At 41.6% G+C, this 12,928-nt stretch overlaps 1 protein-coding gene across 1 annotated transcript in view; it reads right to left on the minus strand.

The window, feature by feature from the left end:
- mrs2 (magnesium transporter MRS2) overlaps positions 1-12,720 on the minus strand; it is a 40,462-nt gene extending 27,742 nt beyond the window's left edge. The window contains exons 1-6 of the mRNA XM_070879853.1: positions 12,249-12,720; positions 10,317-10,390; positions 10,199-10,235; positions 8,666-8,778; positions 6,920-7,093; positions 3,680-3,810 (exon numbers count right to left, since the gene is read on the minus strand). Of these exons, the coding sequence (XP_070735954.1) occupies positions 3,680-3,810; positions 6,920-7,093; positions 8,666-8,778; positions 10,199-10,235; positions 10,317-10,390; positions 12,249-12,468 (749 nt within the window). The 5' untranslated portion in view covers positions 12,469-12,720. The remainder of the gene's footprint in view (positions 1-3,679; positions 3,811-6,919; positions 7,094-8,665; positions 8,779-10,198; positions 10,236-10,316; positions 10,391-12,248) is intronic.
- Positions 12,721-12,928: the final 208 nt, after the last annotated feature.

Genomic DNA, 12,928 nt, shown 5'->3' on the forward strand with positions numbered 1-12,928 from the left:
GTGGAGGCTGGATCATTGAATATATTTAAGGCAGAGATAGACAGGTTTTTGAGCGATAAGCGAATAAAGGTTATGGAGAGCGGGCAGTAAAGTGGAACAGAGTCCATAATCCTATTAAATGGCAGAGCAGGCCCAAAGGGTCAAATGGACTACTCCGGCTCCTATTTCTTATGTTCTTGTGTAACTCCATCATAAATAGCTCGGTGAATAACGTCTTTATGGTGGTGGCCATAATCTATACACTATATATTCCTACCACTGAGCATTGTATAACTTTACAAGTCTAACTGCTGTTAATCAGCAGATGGTCACTGCATTCTGCTATAGAAGTGATATATATTTCCATGTTAAGTCTTTACATATAAATTTCTAGCTAGGCCGAGTATAGTGTATTTAATCCAAATTCAATCTGGATAAGTGTGAGGTAATGCATTTGGGGAGGTCTAACAAGGCAAGGGAATACACATTACATGATACAACACTGAAAAGTGTTGAGGAACAAAGAGACCTTGGATCCTCAGATCCCTGAAAGTAGCAGGCCAGGTAGATAAGGTGGTTAAGAAGGCATATGGAATACTTGCCTTTATTAGTCGAGGTATGGAATACAAGAGCAAGGACATTATGCTTGAACTGAATATAACACTGGTTAGGCCGCAGCTGGAGTACTGTTTGCAGTTCTGGTCACCACATTGCAGGAAATATGTGATTGCACTGGAAATGGTGCAGAGGAGATTTACAAGAATGTTGCCCGGACTGGAGAATTTTGGCCATGAGGAAAGATTGGAGATGCTGGGTCTATTTTCTTTGGAGCAGAGGAGGCTGAGGGGAGACCTGATTGAGGTGTATAAAATTATGAGGGGCCTGGATAAAGTGGATAGGAAGGACCTGTTTCCCTTGGTAGAGGGGTCAACAACCAGGGGACATAGATGTAAAGTAATTGGGGGGAGGTATAGAGGAGATATGAGGGGAAATTTCTTTACCCAGAGGGTGGTGAGGGTCTGAAACTCACTGCCTGAAAGGGTAGTGGAGGCAGAAACCCTCACCACATTTAAAAGATACTTGGATGTACACTTGAAGTGCCGTAATCTTCAGGGCGACGGACCATGCTGGCCAAACTTCCCTAAATGGCCAGAAGTGGTGTAGGTGGCTGGTTACTCCCCCTTTGGTTGAAAAAAGACTTTAAAAAATCGTAACTGAGTTAACTGGTGCAAATTGATTTGAAAAACCAGTTTCCCCACTTAGGCCACAAAGAGCAGCCTGCTTCAAAAAAAATGGCGCAAAGGGATTAGGCTGGACAGCTCTTGGTCGGCCGGCACAGACACGAATGGCCGAAATGGGCTCCTTACGTGCTGTAAATTTCTATGATTCTATGAAAATGGATTCCATCAAGTTAAAGCCTGAAACATTAAAGGGATTGAATTCTACATTCACAAAGGATATAGTGGAATTTGAGATTCACCATACAGTGAAGTACAGCATCAATGTCCTCAAGCGGTTCTCCAGGGGAACGTTTATTGTATTTTTAGCCTGAGATTTTGAGCTAGGTTGTCTGCTTTAAACCCCCAGTAACTTTTTAAACTTTGTTAACCAAATTATGAATCCTTTGCAGGCCAGTGGTTATTTTATTTGTAGACTCCAGACAGTTGGCAAAACAATGCAAGCTTGCAGATGTAGTCATCATCTCCATGGCTGAATCATCAGAAAATTAACCTTGTTTTTTTTTTAAATTCGTAGCCAATCTTTCCAATTCTTTGTCAAATCACAAACGGCAGAGGTCACCTTGCACACATCAAGGATCACTCTGCGCCAATGCTCTTAGCCAAAAGGCCGAGAGCCACTGCACCGTTCCTGGAAGTACTGCAATACCAGGTTCGTGCCATGGAGGTGGATGGGTCAGGCCCCCCACACACCTCCTATTGTTCAGGGACGGTGACAGATCAGGTGCTTTGATTTGCAAGCCAATCAAGATGCAGACAGCTGTTTCCATACCTTGTCGGATTATGCTTCACCAAGCGATTAATTGGGTACGCAGGGCCTGGACAAGGTGCTAATTGTCGGTAATCCAAAGGCACATGTTTAAGGTGGGAGACTGTATCTCTATTCTTGTTTGATGGAGGGGCCTCTCAATTGGACATAAATAGAAACTCTTAGCTATCTCTTTAGTTCACTTGGTTTAACTGTATTTCCATATCAGAGCAGAGAAGGGGAACTCTATGAGCTGATGCTGCCATGTTACATTCATCCAAGATTTAGTTAAGGGACTCGGAATTTTAAACCATGATTGATTTGATTTCAGAATATGGTTAAAGTATTTATGTAAATCAACTAATATGCTACTGTTTAACTTATTTATTTTGCTTCTGTATATATCATAATAAAAATTGATTTGTAGCTTTAGCCTGAACTATATGGTCTCTCTGTGGTGTTTTCAACAACAACTTGCATTTATATAGTGCCTTTAACATAGTAAAATGTCCCAAGGTGCTTCACAGAAACGATATCAAACAAAATGTGCCACTGAGCCACAGAAGGCGATATTGGGATATTGGACCAAAAGCTTGGTCAAAGAGGTAGATTTTAAGGAGAGTCTTAAAGGAGGAGAGAGAGGTTGAGAGACGGAGTGATTTAGGGAGGGTGTTCCAGAGTTTAGGGCCTTGGCAGTTGAAGGCATGCCCATCAATGGTGGGGCGATTAAAATCAGGGATATACATGAGGCCAGAATTGGAGGAGTGCAGAGATCTCGAAGATTTGTAGGGCTGGAGAAAGTTACAGGGCTAGAGAGGGGCGAGGCTATGGAGGGATTTGAAAACAAGGATGAGAATTGTAAAATTGAGGCATAGCCAGACCTGAAGCCAATGTAGGTCTGCGAGCACAGGAGGTGATGGGTGAATGGGACTTGGTGCGAGTTAGGATACGGGCTGCAGAGTATTAGATGATCTCAAGTTTATGTAGGGTAGAAGATGGGAGGCTGGCCAAGAGACCATTGGAAGTGGCAAGTCTAGAGGTAACAAAGGCATGGATGGAGAGCTTCAGCAACAGATGCGCTGAGGCAGGTCAGACTCAGGTGACGTTACAGAGGTGAAAGTAGGTGGTCTTGGTGATGGAGCGGATATGCGGTCAGAAAATTATCTCGGGGTCAAATATGGCACCAAGGTTGTGAATGGTCTGGTTCAGCCTCAGATAGTTGCCAGGGAGAGTGGGTGGAGTGGGTGGCTAGTGTACAGAGTTTATGGTGAGCAGAAATTTCCTCCAACTAAATATTAGGAAGACAATGGTTTTGGTTTTCCCAATATTTAGTTGGAGGAAATTTCTGCTCATCCAGTATGGGATGTTGGACATGCAGTGTGATAAATCAGAGACTATGGTGGGGGTGGGGAAGAGAGGTGATGGTAAAGTACAGCTGGTTGTCATTAGCATACATGTGAAACCTCACATGTTTTCTGATGATATCAAGAGTACAGTGGATGTCCAGTACATTTTTTAGTGCAGAATAATTCAGTAGAAGGGAAATTGTTACTCCTGTAACAAGCTAACAATTTACTCTGTGCATCAAATTTATGAGGTACAGGTCTGTCATTGGAAACTGCTTTGTAGTTGTGAGCATAAAGAAAGTGTTGGGAGAAAACCCAAATTCTAACACATTAGTTAAATGTCTGGTTAGAGATTGGTTTACTCTTACTTTTTGCTATTTTGAAGTAAGACGTGTAGTTTGCTTCGATCAATTGACAACTGTTTGGGGTCCACCAGGGCTTCTAATGTCTCTAGTATCTGAGGTTGTAACTCACTTAGTCTTGCTTGCAGAGCACTAATCTGGAGACAATATAAGAGAGATTTTGTTTAAGTAAAATGGACACACACTCCTTGCTGAATTTCTATTGCTATTGGGTGAACATCTGACAAGTGTTCGACAGTGAAATGATATACAAAACTCGGGCCTCAAAGATGTAAATGGAGATAAAGATTGAATTGTAGCAGAAGACAGTGGATTAGAACATGATCCTTTCACCCATCGGATCAGAGTTAAAATCCAACCTAGAATGATGGAATACATTTGGACAGTTCCAAGAGTCCTAACTGGAATGAGTTTGTACATTGTCAATCCAGTAAATGTGGGACCACGTCATTAAGGTGATCACAATTGACAAACTGGTCAGAAAGACAAAAAAACACTGTGCGTGAAAGGAAAATATTAATATAGGTACTTGTATGTTGAGGGATGGGCAGAGCTAAAGTTGAGGTTTTATATAGTAGTGGATCCACTGTGCTGTTGCTCGTGGAGAGTTGGATGATGTGCTGTTTTATGAGGATGAAGGCATATCCTGTAATACATAATGTATTATCCTGCTGCTCAAATGAAACCGAGTACTTTTAAGGACACAAAGTCGAATTGCTGTTAAGTAAACACTGGGCGTATTAATTCAGAGTTTTAAGGATATTCAGGCTACAGTTCAGAAGAGTGTTTTTTTCCCCCCTTAAAGTTGAGAGACATTTTAGTTCATGGCAAATGACTATAAAGAATCAAAATCAGTTTCTTCTTAACTGTGACATAGAAATTCAGTAATATTTGGTGAGATAGACAGAAAAGGAGGAGTGTGACATATGCTTGATATACCATTTTTATATTCTAAGTTCTCATATTGACATTGTTTACATAAGGTTGGGTAATGCATTGCATAAGGGCAAGAGTGTATTTTCTGCTGCTAAGGTGGAACTGTATTTAAAGTAGCTTGTGCATGGATCCTACCATTTGGCAACGCTCTGGCAGTTGTCCATAATAGTTTTCATCTAAAGATTTTCACTCAAAAGTTTCACATTTTCCTTCCCTTGTTTTGTCTTCCCGACATGGATGCATTAAAAGTTTTTTTGATCTGAAAATATATACTAAGTAAAGCTGCCTGTAATTTGCCTTTGACATTGTGAAATCTTGTACCTGAAAAGCTTTCAGAATTTAATTCCACTTTGTTTTTTGGAAAGGGCAGCTTGGAAACCATGTTATAAGCATTAGGAAAGACAAATAACAATTCTATTAACAATCATTATCTTCAAATTCTAATTATCGGTCGATAAAGAATAATTGTTCTGGAATTCTAATGAAATATAGCACTGGAGGAGATAAACATACTTCCTTCCATCTCAAGATAACAGTCTCTCTCTCTTATGATCCTCTCAATAAATTTGAATCACAATTAATAAATCTGTGTATCAGATAATCAAGTGGAAGAAAGTTGATTTGATTTGGGATAAATTTGTAAGTGGGACAGAGATTTGTATTAAACAATGCGTGCAGACAGCTGAACTGCACGCACTGGCTAGGAACTGCAGACTAGATGTAGAGTTTTCATACTATTACTAGAAAACCTCCCACAGATTTGCCAACAGTGAGTCTAAGAATATGATAAAGTGTGACATCTTAAGTTTGACAGCTAAAGTGTGACAGGAAGCAAGTGTAACAGGAAGTCACTTGTGTTTAAAAAAAATCACCGATCAATCACCATAGAAAACAGTCACGTGGTTCATTCACATTTCACAGAGAGTCGGGATAAATGGTTCATTCTCGGGTTGGTAATCAGTAACCAGTGGGGTGCCGCAGGGACCAGTGCTGGGACCCCAACTATTTACAATCTCTATTAATGACTTGGAAGAGACAGAGTGTAACATAGCCAAGTTTGCTGACGATACAAAGATGGGAGGAAAAGCAATGTGCGAGGAGGACACAAAAAATCTGGTGAAGGAAATAGACAGGCTAAGTGAGTGGGCAAAAATTTGGCAGATGGAGTATAATGTTGGAAAGTGTGAGGTCATGCACTTTAGCAGAAAAAGGTCAAAAAGCAAGTTATTATTTAAATGGAGAAAAATTGCAAAGTGCTGCACTACAGCGGGACCTGGGGGTACTTGTGCATGAAACACAAAAGGTTAGTATGCAGGTACAGCAAGTGATCAGGAAGTCTAATGGAATCTTGGCCTTTATTGCAAAAGGAATGGAGTATAAAAGCAGGGAAGTCTTACTACAGTTATACAGGGTATTGGTGAGGCCACACCTGGAATACTGTGCACAGTTTTGGTTTCCATTTTTACGAAAGGATGTACACCTGTACTTGCTTTGGAGGCAGTTCAGAGAAGGTTCACTAGGTTGATTCCAGAGATGAGGGGGTTGACTTATGAGGAAAGGTTGGTGAGATTGGGCCTCTACTCATTGGAATTCAGAAGAATGAGAGGCGATCTTATCGAAACGTATAAGATTATGAGGGGGCTTGACAAGGTGGATGCAGAGAGGATGTTTCCACTGATAGGGGAGACTAGAACCAGAGTGTATAATCTTAGAATAAGGGGCCGCCCATTTAAAACTGAGATGAGGAGGAATTTCTTCTCTCAGGAGGGTTGTAAATCTGTGGAATTCGCTGCCTCAGAAAGCTGTGGAAGCCGGGACATTGATTAAATTTAAGACATAGACAGACAGTTTCTTAACCGATAAGGGATTAAGGGGTTATGGGGAGCGGGCAGGGAAGTGGATCCCAGTCCATGATCGGATCAGCCATGATCGTATTAAACGGTGGAGCAGGCTCGAGGGGCCGTATGGCCTACTCCTACTCCTATTTCTTATATTCTTATTGACGTGGCTGATCTACAAGAAGAAATTGGAATTGCAACTTTAATTATGGCTATAATACTATATATGAATATAATTCCCAGTGCTCTGGGAGCCAAATGACTAATTCAAGTAAATGTAGCCATGTAGTGAAAAAATGTACATAGCTTTGTGTAAACACAAATAATTAAAGTTTCTGCTTTCTAAAACATTTTATTCGCCCAACCACTGCTTGCTGCTTTCTGGAACAGGAATCCAATACATTCCCAAGCAATATTGATATGCATTAATTTTTATTCTTTTCGCAATATAAATAATTATCCTTTCACTAACCCTGTGCTGAAGTATTGCTTCGATGGCCCGGAATTCAAAAGGCAAAGAGTACGTGACCAGTTGTCCATCTCCAGCTAATTGTGATGCCAGGTCCTTCAAATGCCAGTACTCCAGATCTGATTGACGATAATCCAGGATAAGAAGATACTCAGAAGTAATTACAGCCTTTAGAATCTGTCAAAAGGAGAAAAAAAATGTACAACTCCTCTCATTAAATTGTCAGCAAGGATAGTACTGACTAATTATGTAGATGAAGGTTGCAAAATTCTGAAGTTTATTCAGTGCATTTGATGGATCAGTGGTACAGAGTGCAGCCTACAACCATAGTTGAGTTGCAGCACTAGCACTGAGCTGAGTGTAAAATACTTCAGAGTTCATTCCGTCTTTCGGATGAGATGTTAAACCGAGGCCCTGTCTGCCCACTCAGTTGAATGTAAAAGATCCATTGTACTATTCAAAGAAAAGCAGGGGCCAGTATCCTGGCCAATATTTATCCCTCAATCAATATCACAAACAGATGTTCTGGTCATTATCACAAAGCTGTTTGTGGGACCTTGCTGTGCACATATTGGCTGCCGCATTTCCTACAGTGACTATCTTTGAAAAGTACTTGATTGGCTGGAAAGCACTTTGGGATGTTTTGAAGTTCTGAAAGGTGCTATATAAATCTTTCCTTTTCCATGATTTTTCTAGAGCTTTCTGACTCGCTGTGAAATGGTGTTACCTTAAGTTCCTTGAAAATCTGATGAAGAAAACATAAAAGCTTGCTCGGGTTGGATTAATTCACGGAGAGTTTTATATTCTGTTTAATCTAATTGTGGCAAAAATCTATTTTTGGCTGTACTGAATTTTTGTTGTATTACCAGTAATAGTTTACAGGGGATTCATTCCGATTTATTTTAGCTGTTTCTGCAAAGTACAGAAAATACATATTCCATTCAGACAGGTGAAGGTCAATTAATATAAGCCCAAATCTAGGTTTCTGTCAAACGAAAGTAGTTCTAATACGCTAATGTCACCTGCATAGCAAAGGCATTGGGGCGTTCCTGGCTTTCCAATTATCACAGATATTTCTATTTTAAGGGGCCTGTGTATTACATTCCCTCAGTTCCGACCACATCAAGGTTATTTTTATACCAGATTCGCAGAGGACTCAAATGTTGACAATTCGTAGGGATTTTACATGAGACATCAAATCATTAAACATACTTGTCAACAGCAACTGCTTCCTGAAGATCTGAAAATGGTTCCAAGAACAATGTATAACTTATTTTGGTCCTGCTCTGGTGGCTGGGGTAGATGTAAAACATCCCATGGCACTAGGTGAAGAGGAGCAGGGAGTTCTTCTGTTGTCCTGGTCAACATTTCTTCCTCATTTACCACCAAAAACAGATTAAATGGTTGTTCATTTAATTCACTGATTGTCACGTTGCCAGACTTGATGGATTCTGGGACACCCATATTCTGAGCCGGTATGTGAAAACGTTATTGTGTTGCTGCAGCTAGGTGGTGGAACACACCGTGGTGTATTCGGAAATGAAAAATAAATAACTTACATTTCAATAGGGCCCTTATCAAATCCTCAAGATGTCCCAATGTTCTGTGGGACCTGTGCAAACTTGCTGCCATTATTGCCTCGATAACGGTGACTGCACTTCAACAGTAATTCATTGGCTATGGATACATTTTCTATACTGAATCAATGGAAAGTCTGAAAGCTTGACGAAAGCGCCTTGGCCTTCTTACCTCCATCCTTAGGATGATGCAATTATTCCTTGTATTAATGCTTGTTAAATGCTGAAATCGTAAATCTCGAGCTTGAAGACCAAGTTCCTGGTAAAGTTCCGTCTTCTTCCGTTCTATAGTGGAAAAGGTAAAAAAAACATTGAATCACTTCATGTAATAAATGGGAAAAGTTGCATCTATGACAACTTTTAAGAAAAACAATTATAGTTCTCTCATCATCATCATAGGTGGTCCCGCGTATCGAGGAAGACTTGCTTCCATGCCAAAAAGGGATGAGTTCACAGGTGTTTCAATGAAGGACCTAATATTCCACATCCCGAATTACATATTGAAGGGTGGAAGATGCCTTTGCGTGGATTTTTTTAACGTGTGGTGGCCGTTGCACACCAGCTACCTTACGGGCTTGACAGAGCGAGGTCTTGGTCCAGTGGGAAGGATTAACCAAGACGATTGGAGACCAGCTCTGCTGCATAGACCTAGTGCGCACACATATTGCAATGTGGGCTGGCCTGTGTTGCCCCTGGGCTCTCGCCTTTTCTGGGCTCCAAACTCGCGCCTCTCCTGGGCCCCGATCACTTCGCTCCACGATCACTCGCCGCTCTGTGCCTCAACCTCGCCGCTCCTGCTGTACCTGTCCACGCTCCAATCAGCGACTTGGACCTTGGTGAGGTCCAATCCAGTCCCCCTCTTCACAGCTGTCGCTCTCCAGCCACGCTGTACCTTGAAATGGTATGCTTCTTTGAAGGTCCCCAACCTGCTGATGGTCCTTGTAGGTTGGGGCCACCATGCTGAATGCCAGGTTGGGCCGCCACGCTGCTCAGTACTGCCCCTCCGACAGTACAGTGTTCCCTCAGTACTGCCCATTCAACAGTGCAGCGCTCCGTCAGTACTGCCTTTCTGACTGTCCTACACTCCCTCTGTACCAGCTCTCCGGCAGTGCTCACTCAGTACTACTAGAGGCGGTGCCACTGAATTTGATCATAACCAGATTCCTTCTGCCACCTAACATGCAAGTCAAACACCCAGAATCGTTACTACCAACTTCACCATGTTACACTCCCTTTGCCCCCACCCTTGGCAGCCATGCCTTCAGGTGGTTAGACCCCACGCACTGGAGACCCCTCTCTAAAACTCTCCACCTCTCTCTCCTCCTTAAAACCCACCTCTTTGACCAAGGTTTTGGTTATGTCCCCAATATTTCCTTCTTTGGTTTGGCACTCATCTCTATAAAGCACCATATGACATTAAAGGCGCTATATAAATGCAAGTTGCCGTTGTTGAAACAAGCCAGACTACATGATCAGTAGTGACATGACAGGAGTTAAAATTAAATGAGAACTACGCACTTGTTTCTTTCAGTGATCCACTGAATAGCAGTGGCAAGGTAGGCAATTGGGGAGAAAGTCATTCTATGATTGCCCATCATTCATTGCACACCACAATGAGATTGACCTTAAAATAGATTTATAAAATTGATACAAAAATTTCTTCCTAACAAAAAGTATATTCGGAAAATGATTAAAACAAACTTACCAAAGAAGCTTACATTCCCAGCGTTGTCATATCTCATCTGAAAAAAAAATCTACTTTTAATGTATTTTCTTTAATGCATTTTCTTTAAATTTAAAAACAATATACTGACTGGACTTACTACAGAAAAGACTGGAACCACACTGACGAGAGTAGCTTGTGAAGGGTCTGCACTGTGGTATCGTTGTCCAATCACTGAAAAAATTTGAAAGATGAAAATATTAAAGACTTGTTTTCCACACAAACAAGTGCAATCTCATTCCTGTTGATTTGTTACTAAACATAGAATCACAAAATCATACAGCACAGATGAGGCTTATGATAACAGCGAGCTCTCAGCACAGAACAACTCATAACACTTGTAAGTCATTAAAGGTCATAAAAATGGTTGGTGCAGAAAATCGGAATGTCAACACAGGTGCCCTTCTGAGGTTGGGGATTGAAGCAGGTTATTGGGGGGAATCGGAGCAGGCTGTTGGGGGGGGGGTCGGGGCAGGCTGTTGGGGGCAGGCTGTCGGGGGGGGGCGGGTCAGAGCAGGTTGTTGGGGGAGGGGGGGGTCGAAGCAGGTTATTTTGGGGGAGGGGGGGGTCGGAGCAGGTTGTTGGGGGATTATTCTGTGAGATCTGAGGTGCTCGTGCTGAAACTAAGGCCGAGACTTTCCAAACTAATCCCGCTGGTTTTCAATATCACTAAAAACAGTTTCTCTTGTCATTTAATCTTATTGCTGTTTGTGGGAGCTTGCTGTGTGGCTGCCCTGTTTCTTTACATTACAATAGTGACTATATTTCAAAAGTACTTAATTGGCTGTGAAGCATTTTGAAACATCCTGAAATCATGAAAGGCAATGTATAAATGGGAAATATTTATTTATTTCCATCCATCATGTGTTAAATTGAAACCGTTCTAGCAGGGCAGATGATGCATTATGCGGCCCACAGTGTGCCAGACCCACTGCACTTCATGTGCTTAAAGAGGACTGCAAATGGAGCATAAGTTACCAAAGGTTTGTGTAGAATATGGTGCATAGGAGAAAATATCCAATAAATGACTAGGATAAATTTCTCATATTTATCACCGGTCACATTTCGTTAGCAAGAGGAACACAGATTTAATATTCTCTCCCTCAATAGGCTGTGGCTGGTGTCAATTAGAGCTTCCAAGACTGAGTGATAGATTTTTGTTAGGCAAGGGTATCAAGAAATATGGAGCAAAGGTGGTCAAATGGAGTTGATGTGCAGATCAGTCATGATCTAATTGAATGGCCTACTCTTGTTCCTATATGCAGTCATGTTTACTTTTAAGATTAACATCATGAGATACAAACTATTGCTTCACCTCAGAAGTAATGCCGTCATCTAAACACTCCCCTCAAATCTGTCTGCCTTATTTCCCTCCCCCACCTTTCAAAACCCCCCCTCTTCCAACCTTGCCTTATTTCCACATCACTTGGTCCATTCTCTATGCAAAGCAACTTGGGAAACTTTACAATGTTAAAGGTTCTATACAAATGCAAGTTGTTGCGTGAAATCAACATTGCGTCTTCAATAATTCCTAGTTCCTCAAAAAGGACTTGAGTTTATGAAAAAGTCATTTAGTTTCTTAAGCTTTCTAGCAGAAGATGTCATCGAAGATGCTGACTGTGGCACGATCATCGACAATGATACATAATGGAACGCACTGAAAGAGGAAATTGGATAAATACTTGAAAATAGAAAATTTGCAGAGCTATGAGGAAACAGCAGGGGAGTGGGGCAAATTGCGGAGCTTTTTTAAAGAGCAGACGCATGCACGCTGGACCGAATGGCCGCCCTGTGAGCCAGCCGTAGGCTTCTATAATAATCTAAGATAATCAGAAACTAATTTACAGTTGACTATCAAGCAGCAACATTTGATTTCAAAGTAGCAGCCACCAAAAAAATGCAATCATGGTATCTAATCCAGTATCATGTTATTGCTCTTTCCTGCATTTACTACCTTGGTAAATTGTGGTGCAAAGAAAATAGCTTGGGAGCAATGTTCCGTTAAATGTGTGCGTCCGAAACAAATACTCACAATGGCTGGTTGATCTGAGCTTGAGGAATTGTTGGGGTTGGATTCCCACCGCACACATATGAAGTGCAGAAATATTTCTGTCACATTGACAGTGCTTTGAAATCCTACATGTGGATTCATATTTAAAACATGATAATTTAAGAGGTCTGGTTTTAAGAGTGAATACAGCTCGCTCTTTAAAAGCTCGCAGCAAAGATCTGGTCAGTCCGCAGATCTCCATTCATCAATGTCTTGTTTGAAATTCTCTCACAGCCAACGAACAAATGAGACCCAATAAATGGTGTCTTCAGCAGTCAAGTGCGGAGATCTGGGAATTTCAGGCTGAGGACTGAGCGTCCTCTCCCGGAAGAAAACACCAACAGCAGAGGACCCAAATACCGCAACTAAATGACCTCTTGAATCAACTTTTGTAAATACGAATAAAGGCCGGCTGTCAGAAAGACTGAAATTACTGCTTCTGGGAAGTTGCAAGAATTCGAACGTCCCGGGCGGAATTCTAAAATAGAATGTATCCTTTAGCAATAGTGTAACAATTCTGTTGCAAAGACCTGTAACCAACCTACCCCGGAAAACCAACCCGCGTCAATGTACGCAAGCGCAGTCGAGCGGAAAGGATGCACCCGCATGCGCCACATTTGTACTGTCTCCCGGGTGCCGACTGGTAATATGCACGTACATGA

The sequence above is a fragment of the Pristiophorus japonicus genome, chromosome 5 (genome assembly GCF_044704955.1).
Source record: "Pristiophorus japonicus isolate sPriJap1 chromosome 5, sPriJap1.hap1, whole genome shotgun sequence".
In the NCBI taxonomy this organism is placed as follows: domain Eukaryota; kingdom Metazoa; phylum Chordata; class Chondrichthyes; family Pristiophoridae; genus Pristiophorus; species Pristiophorus japonicus.